This window comes from Lepeophtheirus salmonis, unplaced genomic scaffold, assembly GCF_016086655.4.
Source record: "Lepeophtheirus salmonis unplaced genomic scaffold, UVic_Lsal_1.4 unplaced_contig_15609_pilon, whole genome shotgun sequence".
In the NCBI taxonomy this organism is placed as follows: domain Eukaryota; kingdom Metazoa; phylum Arthropoda; class Copepoda; order Siphonostomatoida; family Caligidae; genus Lepeophtheirus; species Lepeophtheirus salmonis.
Window position 1 is genome coordinate 1 of NW_027291529.1, and position 21,383 is coordinate 21,383.

Genomic DNA, 21,383 nt, shown 5'->3' on the forward strand with positions numbered 1-21,383 from the left:
TTTGTATTTTTTTGAAGGTTTGCAAAAGATTTATAATTTTATTTTTGTAAAAATATTTTCTTATCACTCATTTTATAAAATAAATAATAGATATCATTGAATTCCAGCATTTTATAACTTTTAGAATTAATATTTTTATGATATTGGAGGTGCAATGGATCTTAGTATCTTCCTAGCAAATGTTTTAGGTACGAATATCGTATTGTTGGTTTGTTATAAAAAGTATTTGAAAAAGTTTGTTTAACCCATAACTTATTTAATAAAAAGTTTCTTTTATGTTTCCTTTTTTTTTCCTATAATGAAAAGTAGGAGACTCTCTTTTAGCATTATAGTATCAATATCATCATTTTGAGAGATTAAAAAATCTTTTTATGTCTTAGAAATATAAATTTTTTTCTTTTGTAAATATTGTTTGATGAAGAATTATAACTAACTAAGCTAACTTGGACATATTTTTAATTTAAAATTTTATATAGGAATATTTTGAAATCTTCTCCTTATTTTTTCATTTTCTTTGAAGAATTTAGTAGTCATCAAATACAAAATTTGCACTTAAATTTCAAATTTTATTATTTTTCAAGAGAATTGGATTATATTTGAATCAATCATTAAAAGTTATTTTTTAATTATGAGAACCATTAAGTAAACAAGATAGAGGTAAGCTGTTTTTTTTCAATTTCATATAAAATAGATCAAAAAAGATTTTATTTTCTAGTATTAACATAAAATGTATTTTATTAAAAATAATACCTTTACTATTTTTATTTTTATTACTATTTTTAGTAATTTATTTGTTTTTATAAAATAACCTTTTTGTTTAAGAGGTAGTAATAACATTTCTATAAAGTATGATTCAAAATTTATAAATATGTTATTAATTTATTTTATAATTAATAAATTAAAACATTATGGTCAATAATAAAACAATATCCTTACAATTCTATTTTATTCTTTGGTGAATATTAAATTTTTGAAGAAAATTGTATTTTTTCAACTTTATGCTTTATTGAAGCTAACCTATAATATTTACATATATAAATAAATATCTTGATTTTAGTTTTAGTTCTACTTTCATTTTTAAAAATTGATTCTTCTTTTAAAATTTCAGTATTATTTCTTAAATGTTCATCCAATCTTTATTCATTAAATTAGATTATTATATGCTACATATATATATATAATGTATATGTATAATATATTTAGTAGATTTAATATTTTTATAAAATATTCTAAATATGGAAATAAATATATTATAATTAATTGTATTAAAAATTATTTGTTAAGGTATTAAAAAATTTGAAAAGATTCCGTAAAATTTTTAACTAAAAAATATTTCAATTTTTAGAAATTTTTTTAAGAATATCAATATTAGAATTGAAAATATTCATCCTATCATTATAGTTTTCAATTCCTTTTTTAATAGATCTTGTGACCGAACTAATCTTATTCAAACTTTCATTCTTAGATAACTCAATTTTATAGGAAATAACACCTTCAATAATATGACTCATATTAGAATAATTTCCTCCATATACTTTGTCAATCTCTGTGAAATTATCATTGAAATATTTGTGAAAATTCTTCCTAAACTTATAATTGGAGTTAAATGCAAAGGCCAAATACATCTTATCTTGAAGAGAAATTTCTGTAGAGACAAGCAATTTAACCGCATTATCAAAAACTTTTTCATCTGTAAAACTACCTAATGAGTTCAAAACTGCAATTCTAACACCAATATCATTCTTTTTGTATTCATTTAACAAAAATTCAAGATCATTTTCTTTTTTTGCGTATACTTTGTATCTTATAGCTAAATAATTTGCTGCAACTTTAAGGTTATTATTTTTTGGGTTTAGTTTACTGAAATATTGGTCAATTTCCTTATTAGGTGTAATTTTTATAATTTCTGTTAGCTTTAAAATTCTGAAAGCACCTTCCTCTGATAAAATATCTTCACTTAGATCAAAATCTAAATCACCTACTACTCTTCTTATAAAAGTATTAAAATATTCTTCATATTCTGGGAATAAATCCTTTAAAGAATTAATACATCCAATAAAAGATGAAAAGGAATAGTAGCAGGATGAAATATTATTAATGATTTTTTGATCATTTGAAAATAAAGGTAAAGATAACAAGTTTTCAATGTTAATATAATTATTCCTAAATAGGGAATATTTGCTATCTGTGAAGTAATTAAGATTTATACCTTTTAGAGTATTATTTGAAAAGAAGTTTGGAAATTTTATCACTGTAATTTACTTTATAAAAACCAATGGCATTCAATTTATAATAAAATATTCTTTCTTCTTTTCAATTTCCATGGTGTTTTTATCAAAAGAATGTTTTCTGTTGTTTTTACTCCATTTTTATCACTCCATTCTATTCTAATTGGTACTTTCCATAACAATTCTGCATTGTTTTTAATAGACTCATCTTGAAATTCAAATTTCTTTTGTTTTAAAACTAAGGATTCATTATCAGCAGATAATTCTACATCAATTAAAGGATATCCCTGTTTTGTTATCCAATTATTAGCAATGTCATTAATATCAGATCCCAAATAATTGAATAAATCTTCTGTTTTTGCATTTCCATATTGGAAATGTTCTAAATATTTTTGAATACTTTTTGCAAATTTATCTCTTCCTACATATTCATAAATCATCCTAAGTATTGATGCACCTTTTGAATATGTGACTGAATCAAATATTTGTTCAACTTCTTCTGGGGAACTAACAGGAATATAAATCGGATGAGAATTTTTTTTAGAATCTAAAGCTAATCCTCTATAGCTGCAGAAAGCACTAAAATATGAAAACACATCAACATTTAAACCGATTCTAGGATCGTTATCCTTACTATTTTTGTATTTCTTGTCTTTTAATATTGTTTCAAGAGCTAAATTCGAAACAAAGGTAGCGAATCCTTCATTCAACCATAAATCATCCCACCACTCCATTGTGACTAAATTTCCAAACCACATATGCGCAACTTCATGGGCAATAGTCTCCGCTGCGTTTCTTTTGTAAGAAAATTAGAATTCTCTGTAGTGACTAGAGCATTTACTCTATACGTGACTAGTCCCCAATTTTCCATTGCTCCTGCAGAAAACTCTGGAATCGCAACATGTTTCAATTTCTCTAATGGGAAAGGAACTCCAAAGAACTTTTCAAAGAAAATTAATGAATCATCCGCAACTTCCAAAGCAAATTTTAAATCTGTTACATTAAACGGAGTGTAAATTTCTGTCCTGTTTTTCGATATTTTATTGAAATTACCAATTACAAACGCCAGTAAATATGTAGACATCCTCAAGGTCTTCTTAAATGCAAATAAATTTTTACCGCCTGTTATTTTAAAATTTTTCATTGCCTGACTAACAAATTCCTTATCATAGCTTTCTGTAGTATCTTCATTTGACAAAACAGTTTTATATTTTTTGCTGACATTTAGAAAAATTTCAAAAGTTGCCTTCATATCTGGCTGATCAAAGCAAGGAAAAGCTTGTCTCGCATAGGGAGCTTCAAATTGTGTTGAAAAAACCTTTTTACTATCATTTTTATCATCCTCGTATTTAGAAACATAGAATCCTAACATGTTTGTATTAAACTTACCTTTAAAAGCTATTTCCAAGGTTTTATCGTCTTTTGGCATATCCTTTACAGTGAGAACATTATTCTCAGTTTTAAAACTCAATCCTTTCCCATTTGACATTATGGAGAGGATCTCTAAATTTTTAGAGTCTAATTGAAATGTTTCTAGTGATTTTGACTCAAATTCAACGGTAATAAACCCTGAAAAGAGTCGGTTAGATCATCAACATCATAGAATAACTTGTAATTTCCAACCTTAATTTTGGAAGAAATCTTTTGTAATTATCGTTGTTTGGCATGATCTTTTGTTATTTTTTCAATTACAAAAATTTTTTAAAAAATATTAAAAAAAATACTAAAAAAATATTAAAAAATATTAGAAAAATACTCTAAATTGTTACATTATATTAGCATTACATATTAATTAAAAACTACTATATTACTATATTTAATTAATTAATAAAAATTAAACTAAAACTTTTTAATTGTTTATTTTTAAATATATTAATGTAAATAACTATTCTGATACGAATATTAATACGTTTTATATGTTTTTAAAACAATTTGTCATTCTAATAAAAGCAATACTTTAATTATTAAAGAAAAACTTTCTAATAAATTTTAAAAATTTCTAAAAAATTTATTATAAAAAGTAAAATTAAAATAAATAAGAACTGTCAAAAATTTTATGATAGAATTCAGCTTTTCTCAACAACTTCCTCTAAGTAACATACTTCTTTCAAAGTACAGTTATACAAATTTATCTACAAAGTTTACACATGTAATACCATTATCAAATAAAGATAAGAAGAAAGATATTTCATTTCACTTGTTTAAATTAAAAAATAACACTCTCTTCTTTGATACGATTAAAATTGCAGAAAATGTCGAATTATTTAATTCCGACTCTGGTCAAATATTTAAATTAAAAAAACAAAATCTAAATTTATATAGCTATACAATTTTAGAGGGATATAATGTTAATTTTGGAGACTTGTCAAAGTTTTTATTTCTTAATAATTTTTACTTATCAGAAACTTTTGAGTTATTAGATGGTTGGATTTATTACGGCAAAAATTATATCAAGTATAAAAATAATTCATTAAAAACATTCAACAATAAGAAAGAAACAAATGACTTTTTTGATAAGCTGAATAAAAACTTAAAATTGGGTCATTCTAATATAAAGATAATGGATATTATAAAAAAAACGGATGTTAGGAAAGAAATGAACATTAGTAAAAAAAAATCCTCAAAAGATAGTAATCTAAATAAAGAATTTACTTATATAACAATGATATACAAAAATAAAACTTATCAGAATCTTCCGAATTTTGGAAAAATTATTTATGAGGATTTGTTAAAGGATTTGCATTTCTCTGTTCAAGACAGCCATTTAGCACTAATAACTGCACAGAAAGTATACAAATTCAATGAGAACATAATTTTTAAGAGTTATGATAACTTTACAATATATAATAATGTTAAAATACAAAATCCAATACAAATATTGCGATTAAATAATTTAAAAGAAAAAAGATTTTGACGAGAATTCTGTTCAAATAAGAAATTTTAAAAATTTTTATGAGACTGTTAAATTTTTTTGTTGAAGATTGTTTTTGGTTTTATGCAAAGAAGGTTTGTACGTCATTTTTGAAGATAAAATTTTTTATTATAAAGAGTCACATATTTTTGCTATTTTTAATAACGAAACTTCAGAAAAAATTAGTAAGTCTTTGTACCTACCACATATGGAATCTTTTATCGATATTTGCTATTTGAAATGTTTTCAAGGTGAATTTTCTATTTCATACAATACTGAATTGATAAATTATATTTTGTATTTCTATGATTTTGAAATTATAGAAGACGAAATTATAATAAGAAATCTTAGATTATCAACAAAATATTTTAAAAATTTTTTTCATTTTTGTAATTTTAAAGGTAATTTGGAAAAAATAAATATTCTAATTAATTATCTAAAAGAGAATTATTCTCTATATATAGATGTTTACAAAACAACAGATGATAAGGGCAGAAAACTTATTGATGAAGCGATAAAATTTGAAATAAATGAAAAACATTTAGATCAGATTATTTTCATTATTAATTTCTTCAATGATAAACTTATTGATTATTTTGTTTGTTGTATTGATAATCAGAAAGAAAATCTTATTGAAGATTATTTAGCAAGTCAGAAGGATTCTATAAATAGTGAAACAAGAAATAATTTAATTAATTTTTTAAAAATAAAAATTGTTATTATTTTCTTAAAATATTGAATTATGAGTTTGAAAATGATAAGAATAATGTTGAAGAGATAATAGAAATTGAGAAAAGGTTTATAAAATATTGCAAATTGAAATAAACAAACAAATAAAAATTTTTATTCAAATAACTCTTTAAAAATTTTTATTCAAATAACTCTTTAAAAATATTTATTCAAATAACTCTTAAATTTTTATTCAAATAACTCTTAAATTTTTATTAAATTACTCTTTAAAAATATTTATTAAATTTTTATTAATTTTTTTATTAATTTTTTATCAATTTTTTATTAAATTTTATTTTTTTATTAAATTTTCAAATAAAGAGAATTGACAAACGCATGGAGAGAAAGTTGGCATTAAAATCTTCTTTCTTTTACAAGAATTGGAATACTAAAATAATAATTCCTTTCAAGAAAAAAAAAACTAACAAAATCTTTCAAGAATATTAAAAATAAAGAAGATCTAAAATATTCCATAGATATCGATGAATCAAGAATTTTAAATGAGGTTTTTAAAGAAATTAAGGACGAAGAAATTGAAAAATCAAAAATTTTAGATTCTAAAAAATTAGAATTGAAAATATTGAAATCTGATATTAAAGATTCTAAAAGAAGAAGTATTTCATCTTTAGTTAAATCCGAAAATAAGGAAAAGGTTATAAATGGTACGAAAAATAAATCTAAAAGAAAAAAAATTTCTGTTGGTATTATTGATGATGGGATGAATATGAATAAGCTAAATGATATAGAAAGTGAGTATAATAACTATGATTTAGCAGATAATAAAAAACTATTAATACTAACAATTTAAGCAATAACGAGAATACTAATTTAAAAATAAACTTAGATAATAATGACAATAATAGAAACGAAAATGAAATAAATTCATCTGATAAAAACAAAGAATTATTGAAAGAAAAATGCTTGAATGTAAAAAAAGATGAAATTCTAGAAAACTCACTTCTCGAATTTGAGGAAATTAATCAAAACAAAAAAGAATTACAAAATATAAATAAACATAATAAGGAGTTTAACATTGCAAAAATATTACCAGAAACAAAGTTAGATTCATCAAAGCAAGAGATTTTAGACACTGGATATAATTTAGAAAATTCCCCCGGTAAACCTCTAAGAAGAGGAAAATTACAATATATGAGAGCTGTGGATTTTCAAAAAATAATGAACGATGAAGAAGCAAAACCTGAATTGCTTGATCCAAATCTATATGCTCCCAAAACTCATATACCATTGATAACTGAATCAAAAATAGTTTTCGGAAAGTTTGAAACGGATTCTTTCTTTAAGATTCCTGAATGGGTCTCTAATCCTTGTGTTATGAGTCAATTACATAAACAGGATAATGATGAAATAACAAAATATTTCAGTAAATATGACAATAGTATCGATAGAAGTGTTAATATTGATGGTATGTTTCCTGAGAATAATTATAATTTTAATGATAGTCCCAATAAATTGTCTAAATATAAAAGATTTCATTAAATAATCAGTTATTAAAAAATTGTTTTTTATTATTAAAATTTTTAGATTTATTTTTAAAAATTCTTTTCTATATATACTATAGTTAATTTGGTTTATTACTATTCAATTTTTATATTTTAATTATATTTTTCCATTTTAGGATTGTTTATAATTCAAAACACTTCTCCTTTTTTTTTGATTACGTAAATATTTTTATCAAAGTTTTATATATAAAAATTTACACTAAACATTAATAACACATGGAAAAAAAAGCAATCAATAAAAAGTAACCAATTAGAAGACAGAATATTTAAATTGGTAGTTCTAGGACATTATTCTGTAGGAAAGACTAGTGTAGTTCAGAGATTCTGTACTGATACTTTTGATGTGGCAGAGGAGCCAACAATAGGGGCAGCTTTTATGACGAAATCTGTAGTATTAGGTGACACAGGAAATAATTCAAATAACAGTTTAAAGAAAAGTAATGAAAGCATTAGTAAAAATTTGGATTCGAAAGAGGAAAAAAGATAATAAAAATTTAGACAGTATTGCCACAATTTTCAACAAATCATCCAAAAAGTCTTTCACTGCAGAATTTTTGAATAATTCCAATAGTATGAGGAGCATTAAGAAGGATTCGTTAATTTTACACCCTAAAAGAGTTAAATATAACATTTGGGATACTGCAGGTCAAGAACGATACAGATCACTTATTCCTATGTATTATAGAGGCTCAAATGCATCTTTGATAATATTTGATCTATCAAGTAAAGTAACGCTAGAGACTGCTAGAACCTGGTTAGAGTCATTAAGAAAAGAACCGTTTTTAAAGATTCTTGTCGGAAATAAATGTGACTTAAAAGATGCAAGACAAGTTAGCTGGAATGAAGGAAGCGGTTTGGCGAGTGAATTCGAGTGTCTATATTTTGAAGTAAGTGCGAAAAGTGGATCAGGTGTTAGAAAATTGTTCAACGAAATAGGTGAAATATTATGGAAGGATGTTGAAAATAATCTTGAAAAAGAGGTAGGGAAATTGTAGGCACATATGAACGAAAAGGTGAAAATGGGAAAGGATTCTGTTGTGGACTATAAAGAATAATTAAATAAAAAATATTTCATTATTCTTAATTTTAATTTTTTTAATTTTCTTATTTTAATTTTCTTATTTTTTTCTTATTTTAATTATTTTTTAATTATTTTATTTTTAAGAAAAATAAACAAAACATGAAAATTTTCCCTTTAAAACCTAATTCAATTGCTAAACAAGATTCAATTTTATATGATATAGAAAACACTGAAATTTCAGATAATTTTTACATAGGACCTGTTAACTCTAAAGAAATCAAAGTTTTCATGAAATATCAAAATAATTTATTATCCTACAGAACGAATGAGTTCAAACAAAATTTAGAGCAAGAAGTAAAAAGAAGAAAAACATCTAAAAACATTAGTAAAACTTCGAATGACAGTTATAATAATAAGAATGATAATTATAATTGCACATTTTCAGAAGGTGAAGATAAAATTGATTTGAATAAAATTTTTGTAGATAACAGCGATTCAGACACTTTTTCAAAGACTGAAAATGAAATAAAACACCATAATTTTATTTTTCTTAGGGATAAAACAAATGTTCAACAAAAGAAATTGCCTCTAATTCCTCAAAAGTCTCCATACTTATCAGACAAAAAAGTTTCATACATTCTAAAAAATTTTAGAAAATTATCTGACAAGAACACAATAAAAAATGAGAAATACAAAAATGTAAAGGTTAAAATGGTTTTTGGGAGGATTTTGATACAACTACAGGAATAGAATTAAAAAAAAATAAATTTAATAAAATAAAAAGTATTGTCAAGTTTTCAGACTTGTCTGATGATATCCCACACAATATTGATGCTTTTAATATAGAACCTATCATAAAACCGTCTTCATGTATAAATAATGCTAAAAAAACAAAGTTTAAAAAGAAGGAAATATTAGTAAAATGTTTTGATTATGAATTAAGTGACTCAAGAGCAGAAAGTGTAGATTTTGAGTTTATTGTGAGGAATTAGAAAAAAATAAATCATTATTTGAAAATATTACGCTATTCACAAAATTTTTATTTGCAACTAATTCATAGGTTATTTCGTCTTCATCACATTTTAAACTTAAAAAAGATTTGTCAAGATTCACATAAAATAAATTCTTATAATTATAAACTGATTTTATATTTTCATTTGTATTTATTGTTAATATTTTTCTTTTACCCTTATTAAACAAATTTTTATTTTTATTATCGTTACATTTCCTGCTTTTAATATTTTTTAACTTCCCAATTTTTGTATCTGTACATTTTTATTAGATATATCATCATATATTATGACACATTCCTGGTCAACGCCAATAATTGTTTTATCTTTATATATACCAAATCCTTTTATTGTACCATTACATACAAAAATTTTAGAACCTTCTTTATTGTTTCTTAAGTCTTCTTCTGAATATTTTATAATTTCACCATCACAAAACGAGGCGTAACAAAAAGATTCATAAATTACAAAAAATGTCATGGTTTTACCATTTTTTGTATTATTTTATAAATATTTAACTTATAATTCCTAAACTCGTATATTTCTAATATATTTTCTTTTGAATTGACAAGAAAATTATTACGCGTTAAATTTTCTTGAAAATTCTCTGAAAATTCCCCAAAAAATTTTTTAGATTTGTCTTGAGTAAAGGAATCGATAAAATTTAATTCTTTTAGGAAATTTATATTTTTAGCATCCTTATTCGTTTTTATTTTAATATTATATTTAGAAGGATCTGAAATAAAACCAATTCCAACATTTTCCCATTCATTTCCGAATTTTAGCCACCCATCGTCATTTATTAATAAATAGTAACATATAACATTCTCAACCAGGAATATTTTTAGAATTTTAATACCATTCGGTATGTTTTTAAGTTCAATTAATCTGTAAAATGTTGGTGTAATTAGCCAGTGGTATATTTTACAATCTGTATATGTTGACAATAAAAAAATTTAGATTTTATTTTTGAATCGAGTAACTCTACTTTTAAAATATTCTGAGAAGGACGAGAATCGTGACTGAATATATAAAAATTATTGTCCATAATATCAGTTAATTATATAAATAAATTATTAAATATAAAAACTTCTTATTAAACAGAATTTTTAAAGTTTTAAAGAAATAAAATAAATTATATTGCTTTAAAAGAAAATGTTGTTTTAAAGTTTATTTCTATAAATTTTTTTGTTAATTCTAATCAATCTGGATGTTTTATTTGTTTTTATGAAAGAATTAAAATTTTTATTTGCAAAGAGCACATTAGAATTTAATATACAATGGTAATTATTAGATATACAATGGTAATTAAATATATTTAAAATATATTTTTTTAGATTTTTTTAAATTTTTTTAGATTTTTTTTTATTTTATTTTAATCACAGACAGTTAAAAAATTTTATTTAATATTTTAATTTCTGAAAAAAAATCTGAAATGACACTAAAAGAATATCAATATTTAAATAAAAATATAGATTTAATGACTATCGAGGAATTAAATGGTTATAAGTGTCAATTAACTGAAATTCTCTCTAAAATAACAGAGAATTCTAAAAAAACAATAAAGAAATTGAAGATAAAATTATCGATAAAAACAAAGAATTAGAAAAAGTTGTTAAAGAGATTGAAGATACAAAAAAATAAAAGATACTTTTGATTCAGACATTAAAAAAATAAAGAACCTCATAAATAAATACAAAGAATCAAAGAGAGAAGAAATACTAAAGACTGAAAAGGAAAAATTGTTAAGAACTCTTAAAAAATTGAATAATCATAAAAATAAATACAAAAAAATTTTGATTTGGAAAATAACTTTGTAAGTCGTCTAAAGAAATTAGATTCTTTAAGTGAAAGATCTAAATATTTTCCAATTCTTAATTGCAAAATATCAGATTTTAAAGAACGTTTTATTTACGATTCTGTAAATTATATATTTGATAGAATTATAAATGAAAAGAAGAATAACAATAGTCTAATGCTAATTTGTTATTTAAGAAAGTTAATTTTTATTGAAGATTATCTAGAAAAAGAATTTCTGTTTGATAAAGTTAAAAATCAAATTCATGATTCTTTTGTGTATAATTTTCAAACAGAAAATTCACTTAACAAACTAACAAAACCTGATAGAATGTTTAAATATCTTAAAAAATTGTATAACAACTATAAATCTTTTATTTCTTTATATATTTCTATTCGAATGGCAATTTATTATGAAAATAATTCTCCAAGTACTCATAATAATAACAATAATAGTCTTCAAAATACTCCACAATCTGATGATGAGATTATTGATGAGGAAATGAAAAACTTGGAACCAGAAATAACAAAAAATTTGGAGAATTGTTTGGAGAATTAATCAATAACAATATATTCGAAATAGGAAATATAAAACCTTTAAAATATTTAATTAGTGTTGTATCTTCATTTTCCTACGAGTTCATGATATTTAAAAAATTTATCTATAAAGAATTAGGAGTAAATCTTAAGAATGAATTTTTAAAAGATTTAATTATAAACCAATTTACAAATTTTTATATTCCAATTTTTCAGACATGATCGATTATGAAATTCATGATAATCAAAATTTTCTCGGAAGGGATTTTAAGGAAAAATTTGCATATAATATGAGTATCATTTTGATGAGGTGATAAAATTACTATTCGTTTCTAATGGTTCAATTTATTTTATCATAAAATATAATTTCATTAGGTCAATTATTGAATATTTAAGAAATTTTTCATCTTCTCTCACATATTTGTCATATTATGAAACACTTAGAATTTATGCAAACGAAATCAATTTTAGTGTTTATTTATTAGAGTTCTTTGGCGAAAAAAGATTCAGAAGTTATACAAAAATTAGTTACAATGGGAAAGAAAGATTCTTATTCAGGCATTCAAAAAAATCTGAAATCTATTGGCTTACAAGAATTATGTGATATATCGTCAGATTCAAAGGGAATTATATATGATTTTATTAAATATTTGATTGATGAAATTATTGAGAAAAACAAATTTAATCTTAAACCACTACTACGGAATCTATCAAGTCTTCTTCATGATGAGAATTCAAATGAAAGTGAATTAAAAAATTGTTGTTTGGAAATATCTTTAAATGAAGATGATAATATACAAAACATTACAAATGACAGTATAAATTTTCTAATTAAAAAGAAAATTTCAGATAAAGTCGATGAATTTTTCATAAACGAAATACTCCTGACAAAGAAAGTTCGTAGTGTGGATTATGATAAATATGATTTTGTTTTTAAGAATATTGATGAATTATTATTATCGAAAAAGTCTACAGAATTATTATGAACATTAATTCCTATATCTACAATAATGAAGGAGCATTTAATAAAAATGCTTTTATTGAATATCTAAAAATATCATTCTAAAAGATGAGAATCTGTTATTTTTACTAGATAATGATGTTTTAAATGTAATCATCAATCTATATGTTAATTAAAAAATTTTAATATTCTTTTAAAAAATTTTCATCCTATCTCCTTTTTTTATTCAAAAATTTTAGGAAAATTTAATAAATTGATACTAAAATCAAAAAATAATTTGAGAAAATTTTAATTAAAATTTCTAAGATTAATAATTAATTCTGTCCTAAATCTAAAATAGTTATTTCACCGTTTTTAAATCCACAAATAACAGAACCTTCCACCCAACAAACAGACAAACACTCATTAGATTTTGGTATTTCTTTCTCAACAATTTTTTTGGATTTAGAAACATCAAAAATCATGACTTCATTTTTTGTTGCCACTGCAAGATAAGGCTTAATAGCACAGAAAGATATTGAATTAATTTGTGAGTTGCAGTTGGTTTCAAAAACATTTCTTTGATTCTCAAGATTTAGAATATAGAAAATTCCTTCCCAAGTTGAATATGCGCAGAAAGGTCCATCTCCGGTTATTGTGATACTAGAAACCCGAGGAGCTGCCGTTTTAATTGAATTTAAAGAACTCTCTGTCTCAATAGAGCCTTTCAAAAAAGTGAAAATGCAGTTATTGTTTTTAATGTCGATAATTCTGACTCTTCCGTCAGAATATCCCGCAATAATTTGGTCTGATCTTCCAAACATAAATTTAAGAGAGACAACCCAGGAACCTGTTGAAGGTAAATCATATATGCATTCTCCCTCGGTATTCCAAATTTTAATAGTTCCATCTGTTGAACCTGTTGCTATGTGTGTACTTCCAGCATCAATATCACAGCATTTAATGGATCCTGTATGTCCATTTAACACTATTCTTTTTTGGGAATTGACATCTACGATAAATGCATGTCTGTTTTCCGTTACAATTACGATTTTAGAATTTGTATTGTCAGTAACGGCTTCGTTAACAAAACTTCCGAAATTTTCAAAGGAATTTTTAATAATGAGACCATCTGATGAATGAGACCAAATTTTTACAGTTTTGTCACGACTCGTGCTTATTAAAATAGCAGATCCTGATGAATTAGGTGTTACTAATGATGTTATTCTTTGTTTATGAAGATTAGTTGTTGAACTCTCGACAAGTGCAGGCATATCTTCTATTGTAAAAATTTTTTATTAAAATTAAATAAAAAAATTTTGAGTCTTTTTTAAATCTTTTTTAAAACTTTTTAATTTTTTTTTATAAATCTTTTGAAAATTAAAATTGATAGGAAATTCTAAATTAACTTTAATTTTAAAAATTTTTATTTAGTTGCACATGTTTTGTGACAATATTCTAAATTGTCAATTTTCATAACATTTTCTACAAACCATTTTTCGTCCTTTCCATCCCATTTTAATTCCAAATTTTCACCGCAAATTTCACAAGAAAAATGTTTTTATTATTAATTTCTTTAATTATAAAATTCGAAATAAATATTTTTCCTAAATCTTCATCTTCAATACTTGGAAGCTCCAATTCCTCATGTTCTGTTAGAAATTTATCCTCAAGTATAAAATAATTTCTATTTAAAAAATTTTTATCCATTAATGCCTTGTTAAACCTTGCATGATCTGAAATATGATCCATTGCCTCCGTTTTTTCCAAAAACCTTATCCCACACTGATCACATAATATTCCCTGAAATAAAAGATCATGAATTTTATCACTTTCTTTATCCCCAAATGATAATTTTTGCCTTTTTATCATTGAATCATCATAGTTATCATTATAATTTTCTTTTGGAGAAACCAAAATTTCTTTATTTCTATTTTTAAATGTTTCTTTATTTATTAAGTTAAAAAAATAGAAATGGTGGAGGAATTATTAATAAACATTTATTTAATAGTGAATTTTCAGCTACATTTACATTTATATTATTAGAAGAGTTTGTTGTTGAATTCAGATCAACGTCATTCTTATTTATTTTTTCATTATTTTTCGTAGAAATTAAATTCTCTTTGACGGATCTATCTTCCTTTTTAATATTTCTTTTCTTCTCACCATTTAAATTTAAATCTATAACTTCTTTCTCTTTGTTAAATGAATTTTCAATGTTATTTTTTCCAATTGTATTATTTGTATCTTTATTTATTACTTCCGCACCGAAAAAGTTTTTATATTTTTATTTGAATTGCATAATTTTTCAATAATAATTTTAATACTTTCATTTTCTTTATTTTCATTAAAAACACAAACAATCTCCTTAATATATTCTATTTTGTTTATAGCAACAGTTATTAAGAGGTTTTCGTAAACTTTACTTGGAGATTTAGTATACATCTGAACCAGAGTTTTATAGGAATTATAAGCAGATTCATTCATGGCTTTTTAAAAAAAAAAGATTTCTTAAAAAAAATAAAAAAATAAATATGAATGAAAATTTTGATAAGGAGCAAAAACATTAACAAAAATGGAAAAATATCAAATTAATTTGGATGCAATAAACACATTAGATTATAACTGTAAAATAATAGCTTTAATAAATAAGCTATTTTTAAATGTCCAAATTATCTGAAATATTACAAAACTACTAAAAAAATATTTTTAGCTTAGATACAAAAATAAGAATGACTGAAATATTTAATTTCTTAAACTATAACAGTCAAAAGAAACTATATTTTTTATTAAAGCCTAAGGAAATTACTAATAAAAAATTGATAAATAAATTGAGACTTGCAAAATTTCGAAAAAATAAAAATTTTAAAATTAATAGAAAATTATTCGATTTGAAAGATTTTCTAAAACTTTTACTATATACAAATGATGGGAATATTAGAATTTTAATAAAATATCTAAAATACAATAAAACTGTTTTTAAAAATATTAAAACAGTTGATAAATTTGGGTTGATAAAACATATACTCAATTGTGATTTAGACGAATATCAATCTGATGTTTTGAAAATTATTTGTTGTATTATTTTCAAAAACATAGATTTCTTAACACAAAATGTTATTAAAAACCATTTGGACATAATTAAAAGTTTAAAAATTAATATTAAAAAGATTACTAAAAATTTTTACTTGTTAAAGAGCTTCAAACTTTGAGTATTAACAGTGAAAACAACAAAAATAAAATTTTGTTATCAAATATAAAATTTACTGATTATAATTCTTTAGGGATAAAAATGAATGATGAAAATTTGCAATTTTCTTATTTTTCTCTTTCTCCAACAGTTAATATTGAATATCTTAATATTTCTAAATCTAATAATCATAACTCAATCCCTTTTCAAAAGTTATTAATCACTTTGGAAGAACAAATGAATGAACAACTTTTATTATTGTTTCATTCAAATATTGAAAAGATGATTAAGAAAGATGAAAATTTTTACAATAGAATACTTCCATATATAGATCGAATTCTTACTATTTGTTCAAGGGATTGTCAATCATTAGGATCAATACAAATAAAAATAATAAAAATTTTATTTCCTTTTTTCATAAATGAAATTATAAAATATGTAAATGAAAATTTTTTTACAACAAAATTTTATTTGCAAAATCGAATGGTTTTTCTTTTTTCTATTTACGATATTCTGTTCTTAAATGTCGAATATTTTCAATATTTCGATAAATTTTTTAAATTATGTGAGAGTAATTATAATTTTTTTAAGCATAATAAAATCCTTAAAAGGAAATTAGAAAATTTAAGAAATTTAAGAAATATTGTAAGTTTAGAAATATTAAAAATAAACAACAAATAAATGATAAAAAAAATAATAGATCAAACTTAAAATTTTATTAAAGATCGAACAGTTATCATTTCTTAATTTCACTTTATTAATATATTCAATTTTATATAATTGTGTCCCATTTAAATTATAATCCTCAAATTCGCTATTAAAAACAGAAGGTTTGATGTTATTCCCATTGTTTAATACTTTTGATTTAGGCTTTTTATTTTTTGTGTCTACTTTTACTGAGAAATCGTCTGTTGTTTGAACATTGTGATGTTCAATTTTATCATCATAGTTATATGGTCTGATTGAGAAAAGTTCTGGGTCTAATAGATCAATTAATGAAATTGAACTTGATGCTGTTTCTGATTCTCTTAATATCTCAGATTCTTTAGATATTTTTATACTACTACTTTCAAAAATATCACTGCTGCTATTATTCAGAAAGCTATTATCAGCGCTAGATTTAATTTTCAGGTTATTATCACTTGATTCAAAAGAAGTGTTGCTTGATTCTTGTTCAATTATATCTTTTTCTAACCAGTCATATTTATCATCTTTGAAAATATTATCGAAATCTTTATCAATGAATTCATGAATATTATTATCTTCTTCTGAATCCGTTTCATACATTCTAAAATAATCAAATGTATCGTCAATATTTGAACATTCTGTTTTATTAGTTTTCATACTTGATTGAATTAAAATTTTTTTAAATTATTATTAGTTTGAATATCTCCTTTTAAAATATCCTTTTTTATTTTTTAGGATGTTTTTTTACCCCAAATGAAAAATATTTGTCGCAAAAACTTAATTCTAAATATTACTACGATTATTAAAAAATTTAAGAAGAACTGAAAATTTACATCAATCCATTTAAAAAAAATTTAATTCATTTAAAAAATTTATTTATAAAATTTTATTCAACGATTCTGTAATAGAAACTAAAACCAGATTCACTCTTCCTTTTAATTTCGAATATATCCCCGCGTATTCCTCCATAATATCTAGCAATTCTATCATTTACTAAAATTTTTGGTAAATCATGTTCTTTAGCCATATACTTTTTAAAATACTCTCCTTCTCACTGAGATTGAGTATTTTATGTTCTGGAACGTATATATGCTTTGTTGGGTTATACATAAGTTCGTCAAACAAGAAATATTCAATAGTAAATGTAAAATTAGAATTTACAAAATTAATGATACTACTTGCAGAAATGTCTGATTCTGAGTTTTTCTTTTCTAATTGAATTAAATTTACAAATTTAGAAATATTATCACTTGATGCTGTTTCTACCTCCGTAAAATATTTGCTAACACTTGATTGGGGTTTCTCCTTTAAAATAAATATTACTTTATTGACATCTGAGCCTTCAATAATACTTCCAAGTTTTTCTTTAGCTATTGCCAATGATAACCGTTCATTTATGAAATAAATATTTGTTCTTTTATTTTTTATTTGATCAATAATATTGTTAAAATTTGGAGAATCAAAAAATTTCTCAACTTTCCTCACCAAGCATTCAAAATTCCTATTTACTGGTGTATCAAGAACAAATTCTGGCAGAATGTCAGATTCATTTAATGAATAAGATCTATCTGTCAAAAGTTCGTACAAATTGTGTTTTATAGATGGAGATATTTTTGAAGACATTTTTTAAAAATTTTTAGAAAGTTCTAAAATAAAAAATTAATTTCTATTTTATGCAAGAAAACAATTATAATAAAAATAGTCGAGCCATAATTGTTTATAGTAAGGTTCAAAACAAAACTTACGTTCAGAATAGAGTTTCTAATATAGACTGTAAAAGTTTGAAAATAAGAGAATCTGAATTTATTCCTTCACTGAAAAAACCAATCATACTTAATAATAATAAATTAATATCAAAGAAAATAAAATTTATCTCTAATTTAAAAACGAATCCCAGAAAAGTTGCTGAGAAAAATGATTTAAAAATGAGTTCTATTAAGAATAATAATGAATCTACTAAAAAACTAAAGCTCTTAAAAAAAATTAATTTTATGTTGAGTAATTTCATGTGTGAGTTCTTTGAGGTAATTATTTTTTCAGAGAATATAATTTCTGAAATTTCTAAAAATTTTATAGGAATTCATGAGAAATACAAAATCAAAAGCGAATTTTACTATAAAAAATTAGAAAATAGAAAATTATTAAGAAGTTATAAAGAGTTAGAAATAAAAGATTTAGATAAAATTAAAATGAGTAATATCCTGCTAAAAAATTTTAAAATTAGGAATGAGTTTATACAAAAAAATTATAAGGAAAAAATCAAAGAAATCGAAAATCTTAAGTTAATATTAGAAAATTAAACTAAAGAGAAGAATAAATATGTTAAAAAGAATATTGAACTTGAAAATACATTAAGAATAAAAATAAAAAAATTGTAAATATTAATGAAAAATTGAACGTTATTATAAAAGAATCTTACAGTATTAAATTTAATCTACTTGTTCTATTAATGGAAGAGTTTAAAAATAAATTAAAATAAGATGATACATTAATAATATTTTTTAATATTTATTTTTTTTTATTTTATTTTTTATTTTAAATTTATTTTATTTTTATTTTAAATTTATTTTTTTTTATTTGAATATTTATTTTTTATTTAAAATTTATTTTTTTATTTTTTAATATTTATTTTTTACTTTAAATTTATTTTTATTTTATTTTTTAAGTTAATCATGTAATTAACTTAGCTGGATTATATTCTAAAATATCTATATACATGATAAAATAAAAAAGTAAACGATATTAAAGTTATAAATAAAAGGTACTATCGTTTTCATTAATGATTGATTTATCTGAATAATTTATTATATTAATAAATTTTATTATTTAAAATAATTTAATCTATAATATAAATTTATATAGTAATAATAAAATTTATTACTATGCATGAACCTAAAATTTGATAAGAAATTTTAGCTTATTTTTGTATAAAATTAAAAACAATAATTTTGTAATAATTGTGAATTCTTCATATTTCTATATATGTAAATTTTAGATTATTTATTTTTTTAAGTTAGTTAGACTAGAAGTTCTCAATTTTATTTGTATGTATACCGTTATCATTAATAAAACCCTTAATGACAACATTATAATAGTCCTAATTATAATTTAAAATAACATAAAGATAAGATGAATGATTATTAGATCTTATAATATCATAATTAAGCACAATTAGAACTTGTTCAAAAATATTTAATTTTATATTGATAATATAACAATCATTCTAGATATAATTATCATCACCTTTATAAAATTAGAATGATTAAAGTTTGTAGCTTCGTGGACAAGGTCGCTATAATTATAAACTATCTCATATAAATTTTTAATATTACTAAAACTTCGAATGAGCAGTTTATTCCTAGTATTGACTTTAGAGTTCTGTTTAATCTCTATTTGACCTTGATTCTGTGTGTTATATATGGTCCGCTTGTTACTCTTGTTTAAGACAGACAACTTCACTGTTCCCCTCATTAAAACTCTCAATCAAATAGATATTTGTATCTATATGATCATGGAGAGATTTTTTTATTTTTATGTAGTATCCGTATCTACTCTAAAATAACTAAATCACCAACACAAAAACTCCCCATCATTCTTCCATTGTCTTTTCTTAATCATTATAACTGCGGCAATTAGAGTATTTTTCTGTGTATCCTTGAATGATTCGGACATATCAATATCAAAACTTCTTAAGGCATTGACATGATCAACCTCTGAGTTTGAGTTACTCTTATTTACAGAAAATCCCATAAATAAAAAAGAAAGGGCGTATTTTTGGTTATTGAATGTATTACTATATTATACATATAGGTACATTCGGACAACCCTTCTATCTACATGGAATGCCCAATGAACTAAAAATTGAAGAACTCCCACTAACATGATGTATTTTTGAACTATTAATAAGTTCATTTAATACAGAGCATGTAAACTTTGCCATTATCTGTATGTAAGATTATACGCTTTCTATATGTGTAAAAACACTTTTTAAAAGCTTAATTTACTTCTATTCCATATTTAGTTTTCAACCTCTCAGCGAAACAAATTTAGAGAGAATATCAATAATCACTAATATCCAAGAATATCCGTCATTCTTTCAGAATAAGATCTAAGATCAATTAGATCAGACAAATATCTATCTCTAGGATACTTAGCCATTATTAGTTATATTATGGGTTGTTCATGAATCTCTTGGATTGGCATTGAATGCATACATCAATCACACTCATAACCTCTTCACGAGAAGCATCATATATTCGCCTCTAATAATAGATAGTAATCTATCTCTACCAAGGTGACCCCTATCATGCAATGACTTAATCATTTGGTACTTGATACTTTTTCATTAAAAACCTTTATGCTGTTATTTAAATAATGCATATTTCCTCTCAGACTTATTGAAAGCGTAGAATATTTTAAAAATTTCTGACTTGAATATTATCAAAGGAATTAAGAATGCCCCTTAAGTTAGATTCCCAGATAGAGCATCTTTAACCTTATCAAGAATGTCTTTTGATATTTAAGATACATAAAATAAAAAGAAAATTCTGTAATATGATTAAAAATATGTAAATATAATCATAAAATTCTTTATTATGTCACTGGAAATAGCAAAGATAAAATAAATAAACAAAAATAATAACAACTTGAAAAAAAATATTTAATTAAAGTTCATATTTATAAATTTACCTTATGAGAAATTTTTTTATATATTAATTGATAAATTTCAATAAGAGTTTTGTTTTTATAAAATAAAATATTCCAATAAAAAAACATAAAAATAAATCGAAAAACTAAACTTTTTAATTAAATT

General features: G+C 22.7%; 1 protein-coding gene across 1 annotated transcript; it reads right to left on the reverse strand.

The window, feature by feature from the left end:
* Nucleotides 1–2,362: 2,362 nt before the first annotated feature.
* On the reverse strand, nucleotides 2,363–3,717 carry LOC121131016 (uncharacterized; the record flags this gene model as incomplete). Its single annotated transcript, XM_071893901.1, is given in 4 exon segments — nucleotides 2,363–2,787; nucleotides 2,863–3,021; nucleotides 3,024–3,221; nucleotides 3,381–3,717. Coding segments are annotated over 4 exon segments (1,119 nt in total), but the record flags the coding sequence as incomplete, so codon positions are not given.
* Nucleotides 3,718–21,383: the final 17,666 nt, after the last annotated feature.